This window comes from Mustelus asterias, chromosome 3, assembly GCF_964213995.1.
Source record: "Mustelus asterias chromosome 3, sMusAst1.hap1.1, whole genome shotgun sequence".
Lineage (NCBI taxonomy): Eukaryota > Metazoa > Chordata > Chondrichthyes > Carcharhiniformes > Triakidae > Mustelus > Mustelus asterias.
In genome coordinates, this window is record NC_135803.1 from 29,874,830 (window position 1) to 29,900,560 (window position 25,731).

General features: G+C 44.5%; 1 protein-coding gene across 1 annotated transcript in view; it reads right to left on the bottom strand.

Moving 5' to 3' along the window:
• Positions 1-3,706: 3,706 nt before the first annotated feature.
• LOC144491794 (adhesion G-protein coupled receptor G7-like) overlaps positions 3,707-25,731 on the bottom strand; it is a 39,815-nt gene continuing 17,790 nt past the window's right edge. Inside the window, exons 7-13 of the mRNA XM_078210090.1 lie at positions 23,189-23,350; positions 19,614-19,720; positions 18,381-18,700; positions 13,588-13,657; positions 10,400-10,573; positions 6,252-6,402; positions 3,707-4,740 (exon numbers count right to left, since the gene is read on the bottom strand). Coding sequence (XP_078066216.1) covers positions 4,606-4,740; positions 6,252-6,402; positions 10,400-10,573; positions 13,588-13,657; positions 18,381-18,700; positions 19,614-19,720; positions 23,189-23,350 — 1,119 coding nt within the window. The 3' untranslated portion in view covers positions 3,707-4,605. The remainder of the gene's footprint in view (positions 4,741-6,251; positions 6,403-10,399; positions 10,574-13,587; positions 13,658-18,380; positions 18,701-19,613; positions 19,721-23,188; positions 23,351-25,731) is intronic.

Genomic DNA, 25,731 nt, shown 5'->3' on the forward strand with positions numbered 1-25,731 from the left:
CTGCTGCCCTTGTCCTAGATGGTAGCAGCCGTGGATTTGGAAGGTATTGCCTAAGGAGCCTTGGTGAATTCCTCGAGTGCACCTTGTATCTTTAATACTCTACCTTTGTTGGAAGTCCTTGGTGTTGGTGATTTGAGGAACACACAATATTATACATGGTGTCAGGAGTTAGCAGTATGGCACAAGGACTTTGCTGCAGCAACCCACTTGTCTTCGATGAAAATATTGTGGATACCTTTGGGTTCCAGAAGGAATGACATATTTACTGTGGTGCAGCACTCTCTGACAAGTCAAAATAGGTACAGACTTTTACCCTGTTAAACCTCATGGGTCCCGAGGATATTGAAAAGTTCGAGCCATTTGTCTTCCAAAGGAGGAAAAGGAAGATCCCAAGAATATCTTGAAACAATTCAAAAACATTTGCCTTCTGATAAAAAACATAATCCTTGATAAACATAGGTTTAATTCCATGAACCATGAAAGCAGATGAGTCAATACAGGACCACCCTCAAAATATTAGCAAAGGAATGCGTGGTCGGAACTCTCACTGAAGATATAATGAGGGATCGAGTAGTCTGTGAATGTCTAACAAGTATTCATTAAGCACTAGAACACCAGAACGATTTAGTCCGCAAGCAGCTGCTGTGAGAGAATGACTTAACATTACAAGCAGCCATCAATGTCTGCACATTAAATGAGCAATCTGAGAAACGAAGCAAAGATTATAGGCGGGAAACTGAAGTGCTCACAGTCCAGAGGGCGCCATGCTCCAACTCGAGCAGCTAGCACCCATCAAACAGAACAGCTTGTTTTGCATATGTTAAAAAAATGCACCAAATGTGGTAAATGGAACCACTTTGTTAAATGCTGCAGATCCGAACCAAAGCAGACCTCCTCTGTCATCAGCATCATGGCAGCTGCTCGATCCTCCAAGGGTAGGAGTGTCAGTAAGGTGAATGAACTGGTGATCAACCAAAGCAGTGAAGCTCCAGAGTCTCCAAATGCGCTCTATTGTGACATTGTTGATTACACCATCGGAAAGAGTGAGATCTTCACCAACCTCAACATAGTTAACAGTAACTCCAGACTTAAGGTAGAGATTGATGCTGAAGCAAAGGATCGTGTACTATCCAGCCAAAGGTAACAGGAAGTAGACCCATATGCAGCACCAGAAGTGATTCCATTTTCCATAGTTGTTGCATCTTTTCCATTTGCAGGACACTGTTCAGAGAGTGCTGGTCACTGTGTTTGGAGTAGAGCGTTTCCTGTAATGCTAATACTTCTGTTTCCCACCTAAAATCTCTGCTTTTTTTTTTGATTGTTCATTTTACATACAGATACTAATGGTTCCATGTAATGTTAGGCCCTTCTCCCGCAATAGCTGGTTGTATAGTAAATCGCTATGAATTCCACAAACTATTCAATCTCTCATTAGTTGATTGATGAGAGTTCGAAACGTACATTGTTTTGCTATTATTTTCAGGGTGGTCGTGTATGACTGTATTAATTGATCCACTCTTTGGTTTCTTGAACTGAACGTATGTCTATCCAAGATTATATTTTTACCGGAAGACAGATGTTCTCAAACTTCTTCAGGATTATTTTGGTGTCCTCTTTTTTCTCTTCCATTTGGAAAAAAATGATTTGAATTATTTGACGGCCTCGGGACCCACTAAATGTAATAAAGTATAAGCTTGTACCTTTCTTGACTTGTCACTCAATGCATCCCTAGAAGCGGCTTTATGTTCTGGTCGACTATATGGAACTTAAATTTTTTGCTGCGTGCAATGAAGGGTTGCAGTATCTTCAGTGTGGATTATCTGTCTGCCATAAGCCACGAGCTGCATCTGGGTGCTGGGATCTGGTGCTGCATATGGGTCTTTTTCCTGCTACTTTTAGCTGGATAGTACATTATCCTTCACTCCAGCATCAATCTCGACTTTAAGTCTGGCGTTACTGTTAATTATGTTGAGATTGGTGAGGATCTCACTCTTTCCTATGGTGTTATCAACACTGTCACAATAGAGTGCATTTGAAGACTCTGTAGCTTCACTGCTTTGGTTGAACTCCAATTCATTCACTTTACTGACACTCCTACATTCTTCACCAATTGGACATGAAATAACTGTACAGAATGGACTAATACTGTGTGGCCAGCGATTTATCATCCCTACCCGTGTCAGAGCTACTACTCCCAAAAACTTCACCTGGAGCACCCGGGATTGGAAGCAACCAGACACAGGGCCAAGGAATCATCATGATACTGGGTCTCCATGTACACTGACATGGAAAGGGAAGTATCCAGATGTGCACTATGCAATGCACTCAAGCCGCATCAAGCAAAAGAACCACTGCATTGACACGAGGTCCCGGGCTTCCCATGGTCACTCACAGCAAATGACACCTTCAAGTGGAATGGTGAATAACAATTAGTCCAAGTTGATTCATTTTCCTGGTGGTTTGAACTCAATTACCTGCCAAAAATGACCAGTACCACAGTCAACATCAAACTCAAGAGACACTTTGCCACACACACTCAGCCAAGCAACCCGTAGAGAAATGTGCCTGGGATTATACAGATTGCCAAATCTGCCACAACAGGGCCTGCCCTCGTCAGCACAATGATATTCTTCCAGGTAAACCAGGGTCACAGTTATTACTGCGAAGACTCTGCTGCAGACTAAACTTGAAACCAACATGAATGATGTCCTTATGCAATGCATATTGAGAAACCAAATGAACTACAATCAAGATGCCCAAAGACTCAGCCCTCTAACTGGTCAAAGGGTTAGGATCCAGACCACACAAGTCCATGACCATTTGGCGGTGGTACACAGTCATGCCCCACAACTGAAGTTATGTGGTAGCCTTAGATGGTGCCCATTAGGTACGCAACCAGCAGCGCATTTTACAAGCATCAGAACCAGCACCAACAGATGACACAGCACTTCAGGCATTGGGCCTGTGGCACAGGCCCACTGCACCAATGGACATGCAGACTCCTCCAGAGACCAGCAAATTGAGCCCTACACAAACAGAACATGCTGATGTAATATTCCAGATTGCCCACACTTAGGACAGCATTACTGCACACCCTGGGTACCTGAGTAAACCAGACATGAGATTCCAGGACTTTATTACCACTTAGTCTAAACTGGCTTTAGAATTTCAACTTTCTACAAGAAAAGACATCTCCAAAGATGTGCGGGTTAGGTGGATTGGCTATGCTAAATTGCCCTTTAGTGTCAAGGGGACTAGCTAGTGTAAATGCATGGGGCTGTGGTGGGGCTGTGGGGATAGGGCCTGGGTGGGTTTGTGGCCAGTGCAGACTCGATGGGCCAAATGGCCTCCTTCTGCACTTCTACGAAAAGATTGGGGAGAGGGGGGGGTTGGGGAGGAGACACAACGGGCTATGCGACAACTGCAATGGCTCAATTCGTGCCTCATTATATATGTAAATAGCTGTGCCTTGTTAGCTAGTTTAACTTGTATGTTACACAATGGTCTGTACTGTTGCACACTGGGTGTTCAAACTAAACAGGGAAGATGCAGACCAAGTGGTTATGTGAGAACATGATGGCACAGCTACATAAGAGGTGATGTGGAAAGTGGGTGGGAGTTATTCCCAGGAACACAGGCAGATCATAAGTGAATCTGAAGTAGCTGCTAAGCTGGTGAGTCAAATACTCCTGATTCAAACAGAGGTGCATCACTAACGATACTTTATTTAACAATCCACAATACAATGTCATCACAAGTAAAAACAATTTTACTCATAGTGAATATTCAAAAACTGAGTGCAAAATATTATTGTATTACAATAACTCAAAAGTAATCACATTCCCCTTATTAGATTTCAGATTTTTTTGTATGGACTTTTGATTGTCATTTATAGTATTCACTGATTTATGCACAGCTTTAAGACTCTGCTTTGATGACATAAGAATAAAAGCATATAAGCACGCCATTTAGTAGCAGACGAAGGTTGCCAACCTGGGTGAATGTACATCTGGAGATGCCATCATGTTATCCCCTATTTCCAACCATCCTGCCCCATGTTCCACAGCATTGGATTCTTCATAAGTCAATTTCTATAACAGCCAAACTCCTTATGTCAAATGAAAATAATTTTATAACTAATAGATGGAAGCGTTCAACTCAAATTTAAACCATGATTTGTTTTTAATGAGCCTATGATCTTTCCCCAGGGTTGCTCATCATAGTATCCTGGAGATTAATCTTCAATTCCTGGGGTGTCAGAGCAATCTTGGGGGGTTGCCTTCACTGGAGTCGGCTGTTTGCAACATTGTGGTGGTTTACTGCTCTCTGGGATGCTTTTGTTTCAGCTGCAAGGGTCACCAAAATAAACCCAAAATATGATCTGCAGAACTAACTCCTGTTCGTAATGTTTTTTGCTGACGTTTCACTTCAACACCATTCGTGTCAAAGCTGTGGCAATTCACTTACCTTATTTTTACATGAAGAGAAGATAAAATGACAAGTAATGATCCTGAGAGGGAAATCTCAGGAGAGACTGAACAAGATGTGCAACTTGCTTCTTACTCTAATATCCGGAAGTTATAACTTTCATACAACTGTTGCCTGTTAATTCTCTTTAATGATAAGACTGTTCATTGAAATATTGGAATTTTTCTTCTGTTTGAATATATTAATTGGCTGCTTCATCCTGTTTCGAAATTCGTTCAAATGAATAAGGCACAAGAGGAAGATAAAGACACCCTGAAGCACAAATAATATCAAGATATTAGTATTGCACAAACTGAAAATAAAAGTTTCTTATTAAGTACTGTATCTTCTCTTCCATTGCTACAATGAATGACTTTTTAAAATAAATATATTTTCAAATGTTCAAAACATATCTATGTTCACATTGTGTCTAAGCAAGGCTATTCACATTTGGTATAAGTGTGCTATATAAATCAATGGAAGAAGGTATTATACTGCTTCTCCATTTCTGACATAGCCTCAGCCATGAGCCTGGGACATTGTGGAGGCCGGCAACTCTTTCAGATAGGGTCAGCACTGCTGCCTCACAGCACCAGGCACCCAGGTTCAATTTCAGCCTTGGGTCACTGTCTGTGTGGAGATTGCATGTTCTCCCTGTGTCTGTGCGGGTTTCCTCCGGATGCTCCAGTTTCCTCCCACAGTCCAAAGATGTGCAGGTTAGGTTGATTGGCCTTTAGTGTCAGGGATATTAGCAGGGTAAATACATGGGCCTATGAGGATAGGGTCTGGGTGGGATTGTTGTTGGTGCAGGCTCAATGGGCCGAATGGCCTCATTCTGCACTGTAGGAATTTTATTCTATTCTAATGTTTCCGCGATGAAAGAAATGCTAGTATTGGACCTAGAATCATAGAAACCCTACAGTGCAGAAGGAGGCCATTTGGCCCATCAAGTCTGCCCTTACCCCCACTACACCACACATTTACCCCACTAATCCCTCTAACCTACGCATCCCAGGACATTAAGGGGCAATTTAGCATGGCCAATCAACCTACCCCGCACATCTTTGGACTGTGGGAGGAAACTGGAGCACCCGGAGGAAACCCATACAGAAACAGGGAGAATGTGCAAACTCCACACAGACAGTGACCCGAGGTCGGAATTGAACCTGGGACCTTGGTGCTGTGAGGCAGCAGTACTAACCACTGCACCACTGAATGGTGGCTGCTTTTCTAGAAGTTCCACTGGCCCTAAATTTACTTGCTGCTTTTGATATATCCTTGTTGATGAAAGAGTATAATATTTCAGGTCTTAACACTAGAGCAGAAAAGTACTCCGCTAGATTTCTATGTCAAATCATGCATTACAGATTATAATGCTTGTTGGGGCTTCATCATTATCCACCCACCAAATCGTGTACAGTTAATTTAAACAACTTGAAATGAGGACCACTGATGTTATGTTCACACTGCACCATGGGTCATTCGGAGTGAAAGGAGTGAAGCACGTTCATTGCCAGTGAAAGAAAAGACTGGAAGATTGGAACCAAAAGCTTGAAGAAACTTTGACAACTGATAAAACCATACAAAGAATGCTGGAAATCTGAAATAAAGGAATGAAATGCTCAGCAGGTCAGGCAGTATTTGTGGAGAGAAAAGGAGCTAATGCTTCAGGTGATGATGATGCTTCATCAGTCCAACTAATTGGAGTTAGGAAAGAGTTTAAGAGTTGTAATTCCTCTTACTATGAAGTTGGTGTTTTATCATTCTTTATTCCTTTCCCTTACCTGTAGAGAATTTAGTATACAAAAAATGGTGCTGAAAAAAGTGTACGCTCCTTTGATAAGCATCAAATAACCAGTGACCCAGCACAAACCCAATGTTACTGTATTAGTAAAGACTACAACAAAGTGCTTCCAGAGAGTTGCCTTAAAGCTCCTGTAAGAGAAAATAAATATAAATAACTCCCATTTTATAATTGATACAATTATATGTGAAAGACAAACAGAAAGATGTACATTCATTTAAATTCATGGTATTATATCATATCTCTTGGAAATGTTCAATGTACAAGTATTTATTTTGAGTTGTAAGAATTTTTGTTTGCAGATTGCACAGTCATATTCCAAAAACAAACACAGATATAATCATACGGAACATTTTTTCCTGTTTCTTGCTTAAGTTTCACAGCAAATTGTGGAGAAAACAAAGAGCTTTTCTGAAGGTTTCCAGCTCATGTTAAATTCAATTTTGAATCAGATCAGCTGCAGATTTGGATACTGTTTAGATTTTTTTTATAAGAGATTGAAGAGTTGTGAAGATTTAAAAACTTTGAATAGGTTTTATGAATGGAATTTCTTTCACTATCAAGAATGTATAAGTGAGAGTATTAAATGTGATTAATTTTCATCACCACAGGTTCCTGAGATCTGTGAAAGGTGGCTATTGGGTAAGTGGCTATGGAGGTGGCCATGATTTCTTTTTAATTCACGTTGAGTGCTAATGCAGATAAAACATAGAAGACAGATGTGAGGCAGCAATTGGCCTCGAGTATATTGCTGATTACTTACAACCATTGTAAATTGTTAATTTTCTATCCATGGGTGGCATGAATTGGCAGGGTGGGAACATTGGGATGCCATGAAAGGTGAAAGGGCATGAGAGGTAAGGGCTAGAGCATTAACACCTTCTAAAGCCACAGATAGAATTCCAGAGAGTCGAGGTGGGCCTAACTAACCCACCTCAGCATTCAGCTGACCCCATGGCCACCTACAATCTGCTTCTGGGGTTGACCAGCCTGAATCCTGCCCTGAAGCCCCAGAGCAAAAACTCGGGTCTAACTGGACTCTTCAAACCGAGACGGTTCTGCTGGCTGAGAAATTTCCCGACTCAAGGCACCTTCAAGCCCAATAGCAAAAATTCAACCCGCTATCTCTTCCTATTGCATGACACATTTAATCAGGGATCTTAGCTATAAATGTGCTACATACCATATTCCTGTCTCTTAAGTCTATCAGTATGATATTTAAAAAATGCTTATATAGAAACATAGAAAACTACAGCACAAAACAGGACCTTCGGCCCCACAAGTTGTGCCGAACATATCCCTACCTTTTAGGCCTATCTATGACCCTCCATCCTATTAAGTCCCATGTACTCATCCAGAAGTCTCTTAAAAGACCCTATTGAATTTGCCTCCACCACCACCGACGGCAGCCGATTCTACTCGCCCACCACCCTCTGTGAAAAACTTCCCCCTAACATTTCCCCTGTACCTACCCCCCAGCACCTTAAACCTGTGTCCTCTCGTAGCAGACATTTCCACCCTGGGAAAAAGCCTCTGAGAGTCCACCCGATCTATGCCTCTCAACATCTATTAGGTCTCCTCTCAACCTACGTCTCTCCAAGGAGAAAAGACCGAGCTCCCTCAACCTATCCTGATAAGGCATGCCACTCAATCCAGGCAACATCCTTGTAAATCTCCTCTGCACCCTTTCAATCTTTTCTACATCCTTCCTGTAATGAGGCGACCAGAATTGAGCACAGTACTCCAAGTGGGGTCTGACGAGGGTCTTATATAGCTGCATCATTATCCCCGGACTCCTAAACTCAGTCCCTCGATTGATAAAAGCCAGCACACGATACGCCCTCTTAACCACCTCCTCCACCTGCAGGGCCGATTTTAGAGTCCTATGGACCCGGACCCCAAGGTCCTTCTGATCCTCCACAGTACTAAGAGTCTTTCCCTTTATATTGTACTCCTTCATCCCATTTGACCTGCCAAAATAAACCACGATGCATTTATCTGGGTTGAAGTCCATCTGCCACTTCTCCGCCCAGTCTTGCATCCTATCTATGTCCCTCTGTAACTTCTGACATCCCTCCAGACTATCCACAACCCCACCAACCTTCGTGTCGTCGGCAAACTTACCAACCCATCCCTGCACTTCCTCGTCCAGGTCATTTATGAAAATCACAAACAGCAAGGGTCCCAGAACAGATCCCTGGGGCACACCACTGGTGACCGACCTCCATTTAGAAAAAGACCCATCTATACACACTCTCTGCCTCCTTTGGGCAAGCCAGTTCCGGATCCACAGGGCAGCAGCCCCTTGGATCCCATGCCCTCTCCCTTTTTCTAGAAGCCTTGCATGGGGACCTTATCGAACGCCTTGCTAAAATCCATATAAACCACATCTACCACTTTCCCTTCGTCAATGTGTTTAGTCACATTTTCGAAGAACTCCACCAGGTTTGTAAGGCACGATCTGCCTTTGACAAAGCCATGCTGAGTATTCTTAAGCATACTAAACCTCTCCAAATGCTCATAAATCTTGTCCCTCAGGATCTTCTCCATCAGCTTACCAACCACTGAGGTTAGACTCACCGGTCGGTAATTTCCTGGGCTATCCCTATTACCCTTCTTGAAAATAGGAACCACATCCGCAATCCTCCAATCCTCCGACACCTCTCCCGTCTCCATCGACGACGCAAAGATCATCGCCAGAGGCTCTGCAATCTCTTCCCTCGTCTCCCACAGTAACCTGGGGTACATCCCATCCGGACCCGGCAACTTATCTATCTTGATGCCATTCAAAGATTCCAGCACAACCTCTTTGTTAAAGTCCACATACTCAATCTTTTCAGTCCACCACAAGCCCACAGTACATCCACCCATGTCCTTCTCCTCTGTGAAAACTGAGGCAAAATACTCATTAAGCACCTCTGCCATTTCTACTGGTTCCGTACTGATTTTCCCACCTTCACCTTTTATAGGCCCTATTCCTTCACGTCTCTTCCTTTTACTCTTCACATATTTATAGAACGCCTTAGGGTTTTCCTTAATTCTACTTGCCAAGGCCTTCTCGTGACCCCTTCTGGCTCTCCTAATTTCCTTCTTTAGTCCCTTCCTACAAGCCGTATACTCATCTGGATCCCTATCTTCACCAAGCTCTCTGAACCTTTTGTACGCTTTCCTTTTCTTCTCGACTGGGTCCTGCACAGCTTTCGTGCACCACGGTTCCTTTAACCTACCAACTCCTCCCTGTCTGCGCAGAACATTGTCCTGTAGAACCCGAGACAGACATTCTTTGAAAAACTGCCACCTCTCTTCAGTAGATTTCCCCGAGAATACCTCCTTCCAATTTACTACTCTAATTTGCTGCCTTATGTCTTCATATTTCCCCTTACTCCATATAAACGCTTTCCTAGCTTGCCTGATCCTCTCTTTTTCCAATGCAAGCATAAAAGGAGATAGAGTTATGATCGCTATCCCCAAGATGTTCTCCCACTGAGAGATCTGACACCTGTCCAGGCTCATTGGTCAGTATCAGATCAAGTACAGTCTCTCCTCTTGTAGGCTTGTCCACATGCTGTGTCAGGAAACCCTCCTGAACACACCTAACAAACTCCTCCCCATCCAATCCCCTTACCCTAGGGATATTCCAATCTATGTTTAGGAAATTAAAGTCTCCCATCACAACAACTCTGCTATTATTGCAACTCTCCAGGATCTGTTTCCCTATCTGCTCCTCCACCTCCCTGTCACTATTGGGCGGCCTATAGAAAACTCCCAGCAAAGTGATCGACCCCTTCCCACTCCGAACTTCCACCCACAGAGACTCTGTAGACAATCCCTCTACAGCATACACCTTCTCTTCAGCACATATGTGGAATATTACATTCCACATTTTGCTATTTCACCGAATTGACTTTAAATGTTATACTAATTCATTAAGGGTTCACATATTAATATCATTACAGTGCTGCACATGCTAAACTTCTGAGCAAATTCTTAATCTCAGACTCCACTGTGGTGGGAAGCCACCTGTTAAGGAAACTTACATTATTGTATGTATTACTTATTCAGATTCCACTGAATTGTGAGCTACAATGTAAAACCCAGGGAAATATGTAAACTATAGCGAAAGCTCACCCTCTGTAAGATTTCAGGTTTTTCTTGTTGCAAACTATCTTGGACATGATCAAACCAAAGATCACCAAATTCAGCAAAAGCATCAAAGCCACTGGAAGCACGAATGCGCTGAAAAGTACGTTTTCTCCACTGAAAAACTTGGCATCTGGACCCTCGGGGATAGCAAGCCAGCAGCTGAAATTGGAATATTCATATATTACAGTGAAACATATTGTAAGCGTAATGCATAAACTCTTAATTTATGATAACAGTGTGGCATGACCCAGTAAGGAAACTTAAAAATGAGTTTGAGTTGAGTTACACAACAATTTCCCTCCAGTGCTGAGCAGAAACATCCAGATTCACCTCAATCTCAAGAGATTTCCTCAAAGCAGATTTATATTTGAAGAAGGAAACCAAGAAACTAGAAGTGTTTCAGACCACCGTCGGTACCTTGGGGAAGGTATTGAAATAAATTGTTAGGAACTTGGGGGGGATTTAGTTTACAGAGAGAGATTGACAGGTGACAAGTGGGCAGAAAATTGGCAAATGCAGTTCAGTGTGGGAGGAAGTGAGATTGTTCATTTTGGAAGAATGAGAAGGTGGATTATTATTTAAATGGAGAAAGACTGCAGAAAGCTGGAGCACAAAAGGACTTGGGGGGTCCTTGTTCATGAAACTCAGAAAGCTAGCATGCAGAAGCAGAAGATAATAGGGGAGGCAAATGGAATGCTGGCTTTTATTTCAAGGGAGCTGGAGTATAAGAGTAAAGAGGTGTTGCTGAAACTGTACTAGATACCAGTGAGGCAACATTTAGAATACTATGTACAGTTTTGGTCCCCTTATTTAAGGAAAGATATATCATTGGAGGCAGTACAGAGAAGGTTCACTAGGATGATCTCGGGTATGGAGGCACTGCCATATGAGGAAAGATTAAACAGATTGGCAGTGATTCTCCCAGCTCACTGGACTGGATTGGGACACTCAAGTGGAGACCGTTTAGCAGGCACCCCGCTAGACGCCACGACTTCCATGCATCTCCAGCCGCCGGATTTCCGGCACCGTCAGCTCTGCGCCAGGAATCGGCACAGAGCTGTATAATTTATGTAAATGCTGTTATAATATATTTTACATCTAATTAATGGGCCCGGGACTGAAGTCTCCAGGCCCACTGGAGGCCCACATTCCCCCCAGAGTGTTTCAATCCAGTGGGGTTTACAACAGCTCAACACTTGTGGGGAGCTGGTGGCTGGATCCCGCTGGAGCAAAGGCGGGCCATGAAGGCCCCCCCAGGAAGTTAGGGGTAAGGAGTGGTGTCTCCTGGGCATTGAATGCTTGGCAGTGCCCGCCCATCTGGCCTCCTGGCACTGCCCAATGGGCGAAGTGGCAATGCCCAGGGGGCACCTTGGCACTGCCCACTGCACATCAGGCAGTGCCAAGGGGGCTGGGTCTCGGGACAGGGCCTGTAGGGGTGGCGATCAGGGGGGGTGGGGGGGGGGGGGGGGGGATCAGTGACAGAGGGAGGGAGGCCAGCAATCGGGGCTGGGCATCAGGCGGGGTTGGGACTTTGGGGTGGTGGTTGAGAGGGCAGAGGGGGGGTGGTTCAGAACTGCAGGTGGGAGGATTTGGGACTGCCGGTGGAGGGGGGGAGAATTGGGAGATCCGGTCTACCGTGGGGGGAGGGGGAACAAGGTGGACCGGGGAGATGGGGCAGGCTAGCCCTGACATGTCCAGGGGGCCAGCGATCGGCCTGTGGGGGAGGTAGGTGGGGGTGGGGGGGGTTTCGTTAGGCCAGCATTGTGGGGTCGCAGGGCTGGCCAGTGATCGGCAAACTGGCAGTGTGGGGCTACTGCGCATGCACCGATATCATCGCTGACAGATCAGTACATACGCAGTGGCCCGCTCAGCGCTATGCTGCCGGCCTCTCCAGCGTGAATAGGCCCGCCTCCTGATTTATAATGAGATTCACACTGGTGCACTCTGCAGTGCACAGAGTGTGGGAAATCCATTTTGAAAATCCCATGGAAAAAACCAGCAGAATTTACTCCAGTTTTTACATGAATTCGACACAAAATTCTTTTGGGGAGAATCCCATCTGTTGAGTCTGTATTCCTTGGAGTACAGCAGAACGAGAGGTGATATGATTGAAAAGTATAAGGTTCTTAGGCAGGGTAAGTGTAGGGAGGGTGTTTCCATTCATGGCAGAGTGTAGAACCAGAGGGGATTGTGGCAGAATAAGGGGGTCTCTCATTTAAGGAGGATTTGAGGAAGAATTTCTTCTCTCAAAGAGTGGTGAATCTTTAGAATTCTTTCCCCCAGGAAGCTGTGAAGGCCATTAACAGGACGCAAATCAATTTCTTGCTGGTTTCCATGCCGATCCGCCATGGTGGGCAGCATCAGAAGCTCCCGCTGTAAACTTTTAAGCCTCCTGCCAAATTCCCCCCCCCCCCCCTCCCCGCCATTGATGCTGCTGGGGTGAGGGGAACAGGCAGCATTGGAGAAATCCACCTTGTGTCTGATAGGTTTCCAGGAGGTGTTCATGTGGAGGGGCGGACTCAAGATAACTGGTATTTAAGATTTGCATGTTGCTGCGATGAAAATTTGGATGGCCACTTTTTAATATCGAATTGGTGAGATGGACTGAGGCAAGATTGTATTTTTCATTGAAACCCTACAGTGCAAAAGGAGGCCATTCAGCCCATCGAGGCTGCACCAAACACAATCTCACCCAAACCCTATTCCTGTAACCTCTCATATTTACCCTACTAATCTCCCTGACACTAGGAGCAATTTAGCATGGCCAATCAACCAATTCCGCACATCTTTGGACTGTGGGAAGAAACCGGAGCACCCGGAGGAAACCCATTTGACACAGGGAGAATGTGCAAACTCCACACAGACAGTGACCCGAGGCTGGAAACAAACCCGTGTCCCTGGCGCTGTGACGTAGCAGTGCTCACCACTGTGCTGCCCTTTACCTTGTTACTTACTCTTCACTTTAACTTTTGGTGAGATCTGGGATTCTGTCAAAATATTGATAAACTTCATCCCTTTTAGACCCTGGCTTTGGGTAAACTACTTCGAAGTTTAGAAACCTTATCTAAAGGCCTGGTATTCATCTCCAGTCCCAGAAATTGTGACAGGCCTGTCCTTAGGTAGCCATCATTCCTGGTATAACCTGTCAAGAAGGTATTTTTAGTGGCACTCACATCATCTCTTGTCTGTAACCAGCTGGTAATTTTACAGCAATTGTTATAATTGCAATAACAGCTGCTCCACCTACAGAATGGAAGAAAAATCTGATTAGAATACGGTCCTTTTTTACCACTTTATACCATTGTTAAAGGCATCAATTCTTTATTTTTCTGCCTTGTTAATCAAAGAAGGCTCACCAGAATGTTGCCTGGTCTCGAGGGTGTTGGCTATGAGGAGAGGCTGAATAAACTAGAATTGTTTTCACTGGAAAGATGGAGGCTGAGGGGAGACCTGATAGAGTTTTAACATGATGGATAGTCAGAGGCTTTTTCCAAGGGTGAAAGTGTCAATTACAATGGGACACAGGTTCAAGGTGAGGGGGAAAGTTTAAGGGAGATGTGCGGGGGAAGTTTGTCACGCAGAGAGTGGTGGGTGCCTGGAACGCCTGCCAGAGGTGGTGGTGGAAGCAGGCACATTAACAACATTTAAGAGGCATCTGGATGGGTATATGAATAGGAAGGGAATAGAGGGATACAGACTGAGTAAGTTTTTTTTTTAGTTTAGTTAGGGTATCATGATCGGCAACGGCTTGGAGGGCCAAAGGGCCTGTTCCAGTGTTGTACTCGCCACTTTCAAGGAACGCAGTACCTGCACCCCTCAGTCCCTCTGTTCAACAACACTTCCCAGGGCCCCACCATTAACTATGTCGTACCCTGGTTTGTCTTACCAAAATGCAACACCACACATTTATCTGAAGTAAACTCCATCTGCCATACCTCGGCCCACTGGCCCAGTTAATCAAGATCCTGTTGTAATCTTAGATAATCTTCTTCACTGTCCACTACATCACCAATTTTGGCGCATTCACAAACTTACTAACCATGCCTCCGATATTCTCATCCAAATCATTTATATAAATGACAAACAGCAGTGGATCCAGCAATCGATCCCAATGGCACACTGCTGGTTACAGGCCTCCAGTGTGAAAAACAACCCTCTACCACCACCCTCAGGATCCTGCCGGCAAGCCAAATTTATATTCAGTTGGCTAGTTCTCCCTGGATCCCATGTGATCTAACCATACTGACCAGCCTACCATGCAGTACTTTGTCGAAGGCCTTGCTAAAGTCTATGTAGACGATGTCCACCACACTGCCCTCATCCATTTTCTTGGTCACCCCTTCAAAAAACATTAGTTTAGTTAGGATATCATGATCGGTACAGGCTTGGAGGGCCAAAGGGCCTGTTCCGGTGCTGTACTTTTCTTTGTTCAGCACACTGTCTATGTGTGACACCACTTTCAAGGAACTATGTACCTGCACCTCTAGGTCTTTCTGCTCAACAACATTTCCCAGGGCCCCACCATTAACTATATTGTCTGACCCCTTCAAAAAACCTCAAATTTGTCAGACATGATTTCCCATGCACAAAACTGTGCTGACTATCCCCAATCAGTACTTGCCTATCCAAATGCATGTAGATCCTGTCTCTCAGAACCCCCTCCAACAACCTACCCACCTCTGATGTTAAGTTCACCGGTCTGTAGTTCCCTGGCTTTTCCCTGCTAACTTTCTTAAATAATGGCACAACATTTGCCTCCCTCCAGTCTTCCAGCACCTCACTCGTGGCTGTCGATGATATAAATATCTCCGCTGGGGGCCCTGCAATTTCTTCCCTAGCTTCCCAAAATGTCCTGGGATACACTTAATCAGGTCCCAGGAATTTATCTACCTTAATGTGTTTTAAGACCACCAGCACCTCCTCTTCTGTATTCTGGACACTTTTCAAGACATCACTATTTACTTCCCCTTGTTCCCTAACTTCTACATCTTTCCCCACAGTAAATACTGATGAGAAATGTTCGTTTAGGATCTCACCCATCTCCTGTGGTTCCACACATAAATGACCTTGTTGATTTTTAAGGGGCCTTATTCTCTCCTAATTACTGTTTCGCCCATAATATATTGAAGAATCTCTTTGGATTGTTTTTTAACCATATCTGTCAACTTTGTTAGGAACAAAAGGTATTTATTGATAAGAGGAACTGGATACAGGAGTTGCAGCTCTAGGCTGCCCTGGAGACTGGCTTTATGATGTTAACTACATGGCTGCTAAATGTATTCTTCCCAAGAGAGGACCTTCGGAGTGGTCACTCACTCTCGGTTCCCCATTTGTTCCTCAAGTCAGGTGACTCCCTTCTGCTGTGCTGTCTTAAAGAGACAGAATCACATATAAAACAAACTTGGACAGCAAATTTGGGGTATTTGCATTTAACCATACACCTGCTCCTTACCTGAACTTGCTATTCTATTTATGGCAAATAATTGTGAGTACTATTAGCTTCACCGCTCCTTTGACAGCATAATTGAGCTATTGATGAGCAGTGGGGACAATGGAATGAAATAAAGTTGTTCCCATAGTTCATTGAGTCCAACAAAGCTTCCTCTTTCCATTCTGTCTTCTGATGATGAACTCTTACTTTTGCATTATGGGAATGTGGTCGAGGCAAATTCACACAATTTCTTCAAGTGAAAACTGCACCTGTTTCTGGCTGGGGCCTTTTGAGAAAGGGAAGATATTGCAGGAAAATAAGGGCCAGAGTGATCACCTACACGGGTCAGAGAGGGGTTTTCCAGGTATTTTCCCGCAAAATTGGCCTGGGTTGGTTTTTGGTTTTCACCGATTTGAGGATATTGCCTGGTCTTGGATGAAGGTGGGGTGGGGAGAGACCCCCGACGCTGATGGTGTGGCGGTGAGGGACCCCAATGTTGATTGGGGTGGCAGGTACCCCAATGCTTATGGCAAGGGTGTGGTGAGGAGTGCCAATGCTGATGGTGGGGTGAGGGGGGAGGAGCTCTGATGCTGGTAGTGGGGGGATGGGCGAGGGGGGAGTGATGCTGATGGTGGAGGGTGATGAGTGAGGGGGGAGCTCTGATGCTGAGCAGGAGAAGGGAGGAGATCTGATGCTGATAGTGGGGGGGGGGGGTTTCGATGCTAATGGCATTGTGGTGTGGGGGAAAGGAGGTGGGGGGGGGGGAGGTGGCCGTGTCTGTGGGGTCGGCTGAAGGGGGTTTCTTTATTGTACTGAGCTGGAGAGCTGCATGCCGGGGTTCAGTCACAACCTGACATTCTGAAAAAACATGATAAGATTCCTCCCGGTTTGTATCATTCGGAACAATATACCATAATTGTGTGAAACGTGGGAGAAATTAGAGAATCTTTAACTAATGTTTGTAGAGTCACAAGTATATTCTAGATTAGGGTTCTGAGTTACCATGGACATTCTGATTATCTGCTGTACCTTCGGTGAAAAGTCTACAGAAAGCCCTGAGAAACCTGTATCAATGTTTGTGAATCTTATAGTGGGCATCAACTTCTATTACAATTACACTAACACAGATATAAGGACTAGTTCCTAAACTGGGCAATCACAGCAAGGAGCTTACAGTCTGTGGGCGGTATCGTGAGCCCATGTTCACCGTTTACGAGGTTACCTGTGGGGGCTCAAGATCCGCCAGCAAGAATGCAACTTCGGATCTTCCCCATCCCTCGCCGGCAACATAATCAGGTCCATGTCCATACTGCCCTATCTTGACCTCTCACCATGTCTTCAAACCGTGCCGATGATTTACAACATGTTCACACAGACCTGAAGCTACATGAGTGTCTCCCCCCAGGGGTGCAAAGGTAAGTATAGCCCCTAGATGCATGGAACATGGCCAGGCAGTACCCTGGCAATGCTCCCAGCACTGCTCCTTGGCACAGGTTGGCACCATGCCACCCTGGCAGTGCCACACTGGCAGTGCCAACTTGTGCCAAAGGGTGGACCCTAATGGGAGCCTCATGGGAGAGGAGGGGGATATTCATGCAGATGTGGTTGTGGGTTGGGAGCGGTCCAAGGAGCAGGGATGCCAGCAATGGTCATTTGGGGGGGGGGCAGGGAGAGAGAAGGGGCTGATAATTGCGGAGGGGTGGGGGGGGGAGGGAGAAGGGACCGATGATCGCAGGGGGGGGTGGTGAGAAGGGGCAGATGATCACAGGGGAGAAGTGAATGCTGACTCTGATTGGGGGTGGGCAGGGGAGCCCCTGAGGCCTCCATGGTGGGGAAGGGGGAGGATTGTTGCTGTTCTGATTGGAGCGCCATTTAAAGATGGCACCCCGATCTCTGAGTAGCTGGGTTTTGCCAGGGTGTTTCAGCCCCACACCCCTGTATGACAGCTTGAATCATGCCCCCTTGATTTTTTTGTGTATGATCGCAACGAGGCCCATGAGGTTGGCCTCTTGGAGTATGAGCTCCCTGACTGAGGTAATGATTGCCAGCCCAATCAGGGAGTCTCACCTGTATAACAATTGAGGAGTGTTAGGGCGACAGACTCTCCAGATCCTGATTCCGTACTTTAAGCATATTAAGGAGTGGAATTGAGTTTATAAATAAAGGGAATCTGGTAAACAGATACCAGCCTCTGTGGAGTTATTCCATTTTGGTAGATGAGGTAGAATCTGGAGAGAAAACTGACTGGTTTCTGTGGAGAGAAACACACCGGTTTTCGTGCCAGAAACAAGACTGCCATTTTTTGGTCAGATTTTGCCCTGTGATTTTCCATCTATTCATTTTAAGTATTTGCCTTAGCCCTCAATCCAAATGCCAAAGATGGAAAAACTCAAGGATGCAACTCTTCAGTCAACCCTAAACCAGATTCCATTGCTGCATATTTAGATTCTTGAAATCTTAAATCTGATTATACTTAAATGTTCATTATTAGCTTTTATATATAATTAATGTTAACCTGGTGCATCAGTTACTTACCCCACACCACACACATTGACACTGTCGCAAAATAGCTTGTCTCCATTTGCTGAATAATACGCTGATACGAACTATACAATGCAATTCCCTGCACACACATCCATGCAAAGGAAGCCAGAAGGAAAAAATGTAAAAACCATGTTGATGCTGTACAGAAGGGGTTTTCAAATGTTGTGTTCCGCTCTGGTGGTTCTGTCTTTTCAGCTGCAGCTTTTGCCCAGATAGAATTTATTGCCCCAGCTAGAAAGGTGATGTATACCCCCAGAAGGGCAACCGATAGATTTATTTGAAGTTTTCCATTCACACTTTTACGATAGTCCCTTGATTTAAAATGAAGAGAATTAGACAATGCTCAAGTTGTTAGGATAACAAGAAACTGTTCTGCTTGGCATTTTTTCTTATTTGTCTGATTTCACATTGAGTTTGGTGAAAAGTTAGAATCAGTTTAATCTCATCTTTCTCTATTATACTGGATACTTGGACCTTTTACTGTTGCCCTGGAGGGAGGATAGGGCAGAGTGCAGTTGTGCCATACAAGTGAAGCAAAACAGTTCATAACTGATCCTCCCTCATTTTCCTCCTCTTACACCTTATGGCTACCCATCATGAGGTGCCAGTCAGAAGAGGCTCAGACCACGCTCCCACTTACTTTCAGATCAGAGAATAAGAAGGGGTGAGAAACAAACAACTATTCATTGCAGCAGTTGGCAATAATCCTTTGATCTAAAATCTCTCTGGCTGCTATGTTCAGACAGCGGAGCAGGGAAACACCCGAGGGGTTTCAGCCTCTGCTTGCAGGTACAAAGAGGCTGTCCTGCACCGGCGGTGTATCTGGTCGGAAATGGCGGCGAGTTTGGGTAACATCAGCCAGAATGCATTTCAGACATGCTGCACCGAAATAATTCTCAGTCACAAGACAAAAGGAAAGTTGGCCCTTTCGTCTTCATTTGATTTTAGTTAGCTTTCCTGACTGGACTCTTGTGAAGGAGCTACCAAAATTAGCCCAATCAGCAAGTGGTTACAAATGTCTGAGCAGCTTGCTGGTGGAGTTCACAAGTGTGAAAATGCTTCATGCTTCTGTCAACTCCCCCCCCCCCCTCCCCCGATGGACGTGGTGGCGTCAAAATTGACCACAACAATGATTACACTGTTTATATATAGTATCACAAATGTCTCTATTGAAGGAACTTCATAATCCCCGTGAATAATAATAAATTATTTAAAGTTCCTTACCTCATCAACATTGGCGCAATAATTGTTGCCAGGAGTCCCAGGATAGAAAATGCACACCCGATGTATGAAATGATGTCTAAATGTTGTAAATTCTCACTGTTAACAGTCTGGAAGTAAAATTAAATAAAATTAGCTCTCATCCCCAAGCTAACAGTTTATTATTAAATATCACAAAAGTCAAAGTAATAATAACTAAGACCAGATTAGATTTTTAGATTTTACTAGTTTGTTTAAATGTTTTTATACTCATTATTCTTTCAGAACAACATGAAATATACTCTAACTTATATGGAAACAATATTTATTTACAAAGAAAGAATGTTGCTACATTTTATAAACACAGTTTAAATTAATAAGTGAATTAAGGCAGCTACCAGCACATGGGACCATAGAATCCCTACAGTGCAGAAACAGGCTATTTGGCCCATCAAATCCACGCCGGCTCACCAACGGAGTATCGTTAGCCAGGTCCCATCCCCATAACCCTGCATATTAGCTGCTAATTCCCCTAACCTATACATCTTTGGACATTAAGGGGTTTTTTAGCATGGCCAATCCACCTAACCTGCACATCTTTGGACTGTTGGAGGAAATCATAGAAATCATAGAAACCCTACAGTGCAGAAGGAGGCCATTCGGCCCATCGAGTCTGCACCGACCACAATCCCACCCAGGCCCTACCCCCACATATTTACCCACTAATCCCTCTAACCTATGCATCCCAGGATTCTAAGGGGCAATTTTTAACCTAGCCAATCAACCTAACCTGCACATCTTTGGATGTGGGAGGAAACCGGAGCACCCGGAGGAAACCCACGCAGACACGAGGAGAATGTGCAAACTCCACACAGACAGTGACCTGAGCCGGGAATCGAACCCGGGACCCTGGAGCTGTGAAGCAGCAGTGCTAACCACTGTGCTACCGTGCCGCCCAGAGGAAACCAGAGCACCCGGAGGAAATCCATGCAGACACGGGAAGGACATGCAGATTCCACACAGTCACCCAAGAATTGAACCTGGGTCGCTAACACTCTGAAGCAGCAGTGCTGACCGCTGTACCATCCTGCCACATTAACGGGGGAGGCGATGGCCTCGTGGTATTAATCCTGAAACTCAGCTAATGTTCTGGGGACCCGGGTTCAAATCCTGCCACAGCAGGTGGTGGAATTTGAATTCAATAAAAACAATATCTGGAATTAGGAATCTACTGATGACCATGAAACCATTGTCAATTGTGGGGAAAAACCCATCTGGTTCACTCATGTCCTTTAGGGAAGGAAATCTGCTGTCTTTACCTGGTCTGACCTTCATGTGACTCCAGAGCTACAGCAATATGGTTGATTCTTAACTGCCCTCCAATGGCAACTAGGGATGGGCAATAAATGCTGGCCAGCCAGCAACACCCAAGTCCCACGAATGAATTTTTAAAAATATGGTTTAGCATGTTAACCAAAAGAAATAGTTCCCTGGTTTCCCCAGAGAGCCAGTTAAACTGTGATAGTCTGATAATCCAGAACAATAGCTATAAAGGCTTGCTGGCCACCAGAGGAAAGTTTGCTGAGGAATGTGGAATAACTGGCACACGATCCTATGCTTTGGTTTTATACGATGGGATAGGTTTTCATTTTCGGCAGTGGCCGTGGATTCGCTGGAGATTATGCATCCCACCTGGATTTCTTTTCTGTCGACTTTTGAGTTTGTTGCCGGTTATTGTAACAGCTGCACAGACAGGCAGCATATATTCTGCTTAGTGTGGCTTCCATCATTCAAACTCTGATTTCAAATAGTGCCATTGTGGGAATCATAGAATCCTGCAGTGCAGAAGGAGGCCATTCGGCATAACAAGTCTGCACCGACCACAATCCCACTCAGGCCCATCCTCATAACCACATGCATTTACCCCAGCTAATCCCCCTGACACTAAGGGGCAATTTGGCATGGCCAATCCACCTAACCCACACATTTTTGGACTGTGGGAGGAAACTGGAGGAAACAGGAGGAAACCCACGCAGACATGGGGAGAACATGCAGACTCCACACAGACAGTGACCCAAGCCGGTAATTGAACCCGGGTCCCTGGCGCTGTGAGGCAGCAGTGCTAACCACTGTGCTACCATGCTGCCCCGTGCCGTAAGAACTAATGTATTAAATTTGAAACAGAGTAACAGAAATGTTCTGCTAACCAACTGACCTAAAAACTTGGGACACGCCCACACTGCGACAAATGAGCGCCAATTAAAAAATAGTAAAAATCACAAATAGGTAACAGTGGAAAGTACCCAGCAGAGACTGTGTGATTTGGTTACGTAGGAATTGGAATGGTTAACATCACGTATTGAGAGATGGATAAAGGAGCAATTATACTGCCAACTCCCGGCACTTCAGAAGTCTTGTATTCAGCACATTATGCTGCTGATTAAACTCAAAGTAATGCTGAGGAGAAAACCCGTCACTGAAAAATCTTAATCTGCAGCAAACGTATTGCTCACAATTGGCTGCCATTTCACCAATTGCCCCTACAACCTCCCACAGTTTGTGGAAAGCAACTTACCTGTCCCAACCATCAAAGAGAAACACTGAGCACCACCATCCCTACCAACACACTGCCTCCTCCACATTCAAGCCCATCCCTGTTATACCAAGTTTAATATCTACAGCTGATTAAAAAACCAGCTACCACAGGAACAGCACTAAAGGCATGTTCATAGAAGAGTGAACTTAAATGATTTTCACGGAATAGCAAATACACAGAGTACTTACATATAACATTATTACAGGGAAGTATGGGAACCATCGTGCGTGGTTCTGGCCTTCTGATGCATGTACAAGACAAGACCAGATACAGCTGAAAATATGAAAACACACGTAAAGGGACCTAAGAACAATGGAAGCTTGTCCCCGAGTCAGTCCTTGATATAAATGGAGAGGGTATTGAAAAGATTTACTCAGATATTCCCTGGTAAGGAGGGCATTAGCGATGAGGAGAGGTTGGAGAAGCTTGGTTTGTTCTCACTAGAACAATGGAGGTGGAGGGGCAACCTGATAGAAGTCTACAAGATTATGAGGGACATGGACAGAGTAGAAGTCCAAAGCTTTTTCCGAGGGTGGAAGAGTCAATTACCAAGAGGCACAGGTTTAAGGTGCGAGGGGCAAGGTTTAAAGGAGATGTACAAGGCAGGTTGTTTTTACACAGAGGATGGTGGGTGCCTCGAACTCGCTGCCGGGGGAGGTAGCGGAAGCAGATACGATAGTGACTTTTAAGGGGTGTCTTGACAAATACATGATTCGGATGGGAATTGAGGGATATGGTCCTTGGAAGGATAGGGGGTTTTAGTTCAGTCGGGCCGCATGGTCGGTGCAGACTTGGAGGGCCGAAGGGCCTGTTCCTGTGCTGTAATTCTCTCTGTTCTTTGTATAATACAAAAATGATTACATTTGTCTATTTGTAATCTTTCATGAGCATGAACATGTGCAACATGGTACCTACATGACATGTATGAAGCCCCTACCTTAGCATGCTATTATTGTTATTACTTAGCTCTAAGAAAATAAAGATGAGGTGAATTATTTCTCACCATGAGAACTGCAAAGCTTGTCAGATGAGAACAACGGCATGTAAAATGTGTTCCATTATCATTTTCATTCACTTTCTCACATCCATTTGTCTGCCATTCGTTCTCAGTGTAATTCCAATAGGCACATTCATAATTATTTAAATAAAATCCATAATTCAGGTCCTGAAATGTAAAAAAATTGGAATTCAATCTGCAGTCTCCATTACAGCACAAACACTTTTTATTTTTTCTATTTCATTTCTTTCAGCTGGGGGAGTAATGTCAAAATTGAGAAAGGAAATTGTGTCAATGAGAAGCTTTCCAAGTTTGGATGAACAAACAGGATGTCCAGTAAGATCCTATCTGTTTTGTTCAAAAATGAGCAGCAATTGCTCTGTGAGTATAGCGAAAAGTTGTTTGTGCATGTGGATGGACTGACCTTCAAAGATAACTGCACTAACAGGTATTATTGGGCAATGGGGAGAATGCAGTCAGGTCCAAGAACCCTTTAGAGCACACAAGGAGCAGCTGTAGTGTTTCTCATTGTTAATAATAAGCTCATAGCTCCTGATAATCTGGCTGTTAATCAGACAGTGGAGGAAAGGAAAAGGATGATAGTTCTGGCTGATGGCAGTCCAGAGCTGTATGAAATTCTTAAAAATGTGCTTGTCTTAGTAAAGCCAAAAGAAAGGCTGCTTTTTGATATTCTGCGTAACCTTGAGTAACACTATAGTTCCAAGATATTGAAGATTGCAGAACACAACTGGTTTGCAACCAGGAATCAGTTTCCCAATGAGGAAATTGGAGACTTTATCGTGCCCCTGAGAAAGCATTGCAGGACAGATGTGTGTGCAGTTTAAAGTGAATGCATTTATAGTAAGTTGCTAATATTGCCAAAATTAACTTTAAATATAACTTCTCAAAGAACATTGTTCATGGACATGGTGTAATGTGACTTAAGAGAAGTCAGAGAACTGCTAATCATCTGTTGAAGTAAACTACTTGATGCTGATTAAGCAAAAGGCAGTTGTGAGTAACAGCGAGTGTACTAAAATGCCCCGTCACCAGTTCTTGGACTAACATTGGGCCTAGAATTGTCCATTTGTGAAGGAGTGCTACAAATGCAGAAGGATCAGCTTGCCAAGGCATGTTGAAAAAAGGTAAAGGGAGAAAACACTGGCTGGAGGAAATGATGGTCACAGGCTACGGTTGTCAAACAACATCAAGTCAATGAGGGGTTGGCTGAGAGCTATATGGTCCACAGCACAAGGATCATAGAAATTACAGAAACCCTACAGTACAGAAAGAGGCCATTCGGCCCATCGAGTCTGCACCGACCACAATCCCACCCAGGCCCTACCCCTATATCCCTACATATTTTACCCGCTAATCCCTCTAATCTACGCATCCCAGGACACTAAGGGGCAATTTTCAGCATGGCCAATCAACCTAACCCGCACATCTTTGGACTGTGGGAGGAAACTGGAGCACCCGGAGGAAACCCACGCAGACACGAGGAGAATGTGCAAACTCCACACAGACAGCGACCCAAGCCGGGAATCGAACCCAGGTCCCTGGAGCTGTGAAGCAGCAGTGCTAACCACTGTGCTACCGTGCCGCCCCTAACCACTGTGCTACCGTGGATGTCTCGTGAAAATTCACAAGGCATTATAGTCCAGATTACATTGGATGGAACTTGAGTAAACATGGAGGTCAACACGGGAGCATCAGTCAACATGATTCCTGAAACTGAAAACTATTTATTCTGGTGTGACTACATCTAAGAAATGGCTGCAAGAGGATGCAACTATATGCAGGTATATTGTGAGAAAATAAACACCAAACATTACCAGGGGCAAGTATTTGGTGAAAATAGCAATCAACTTATTTTTTATAATGAATAAGAAAGAATTTGTTTTTCTATTGTTCTGTTCACAATTAGTGACTATTCTAAAGTGGCTCACAACCTATGAGTATGGTTATTCAGGTATGGTTATTTTTCAGGCAAACACAACAACCAACTTGAGCCAGCAAGATTGCACAATGAACAATGAAATGAACGGTCATTTGAACTGTTTTGAAGTTGAAGTTTTGTTGAATATTAGTCAGGATTTTTTACATCCGGCTGGACAGGCAGATAGGGGCCTCAGTTTAAAGTCTCATCTGAAGAATGGTGATCCTGGAACTGCAGCACCCACTCAATCGCTACTACTATTTAATCTGGCACAGGATTTGAACCCAAGGCCTAACTCAAAGGTGACAGGTGACAGAGGTGACTCACCTAAATTAGCACTTGAAACACAAGTTCTTTGGCAATTTTGTGGAACAAAACAGAGCATAGGAATGGTTCCCCTGGAGGTGACAAGCTGACCGTACAGTTATACCTGTTTTGCATGTCACACGACAACAGCCCTCCCCCCCCCCCCCCACAAAAGAGCTAATACCAATGGCAATGGGATGACGCCCTTATATGGTCACTAATTGGCCTCATTAGGCAGCGAGATGGGAGGGCTCACTATGGACCTTTCCACTCAAAACGTAATTTTGGCAGCAGTAGAAGGGCA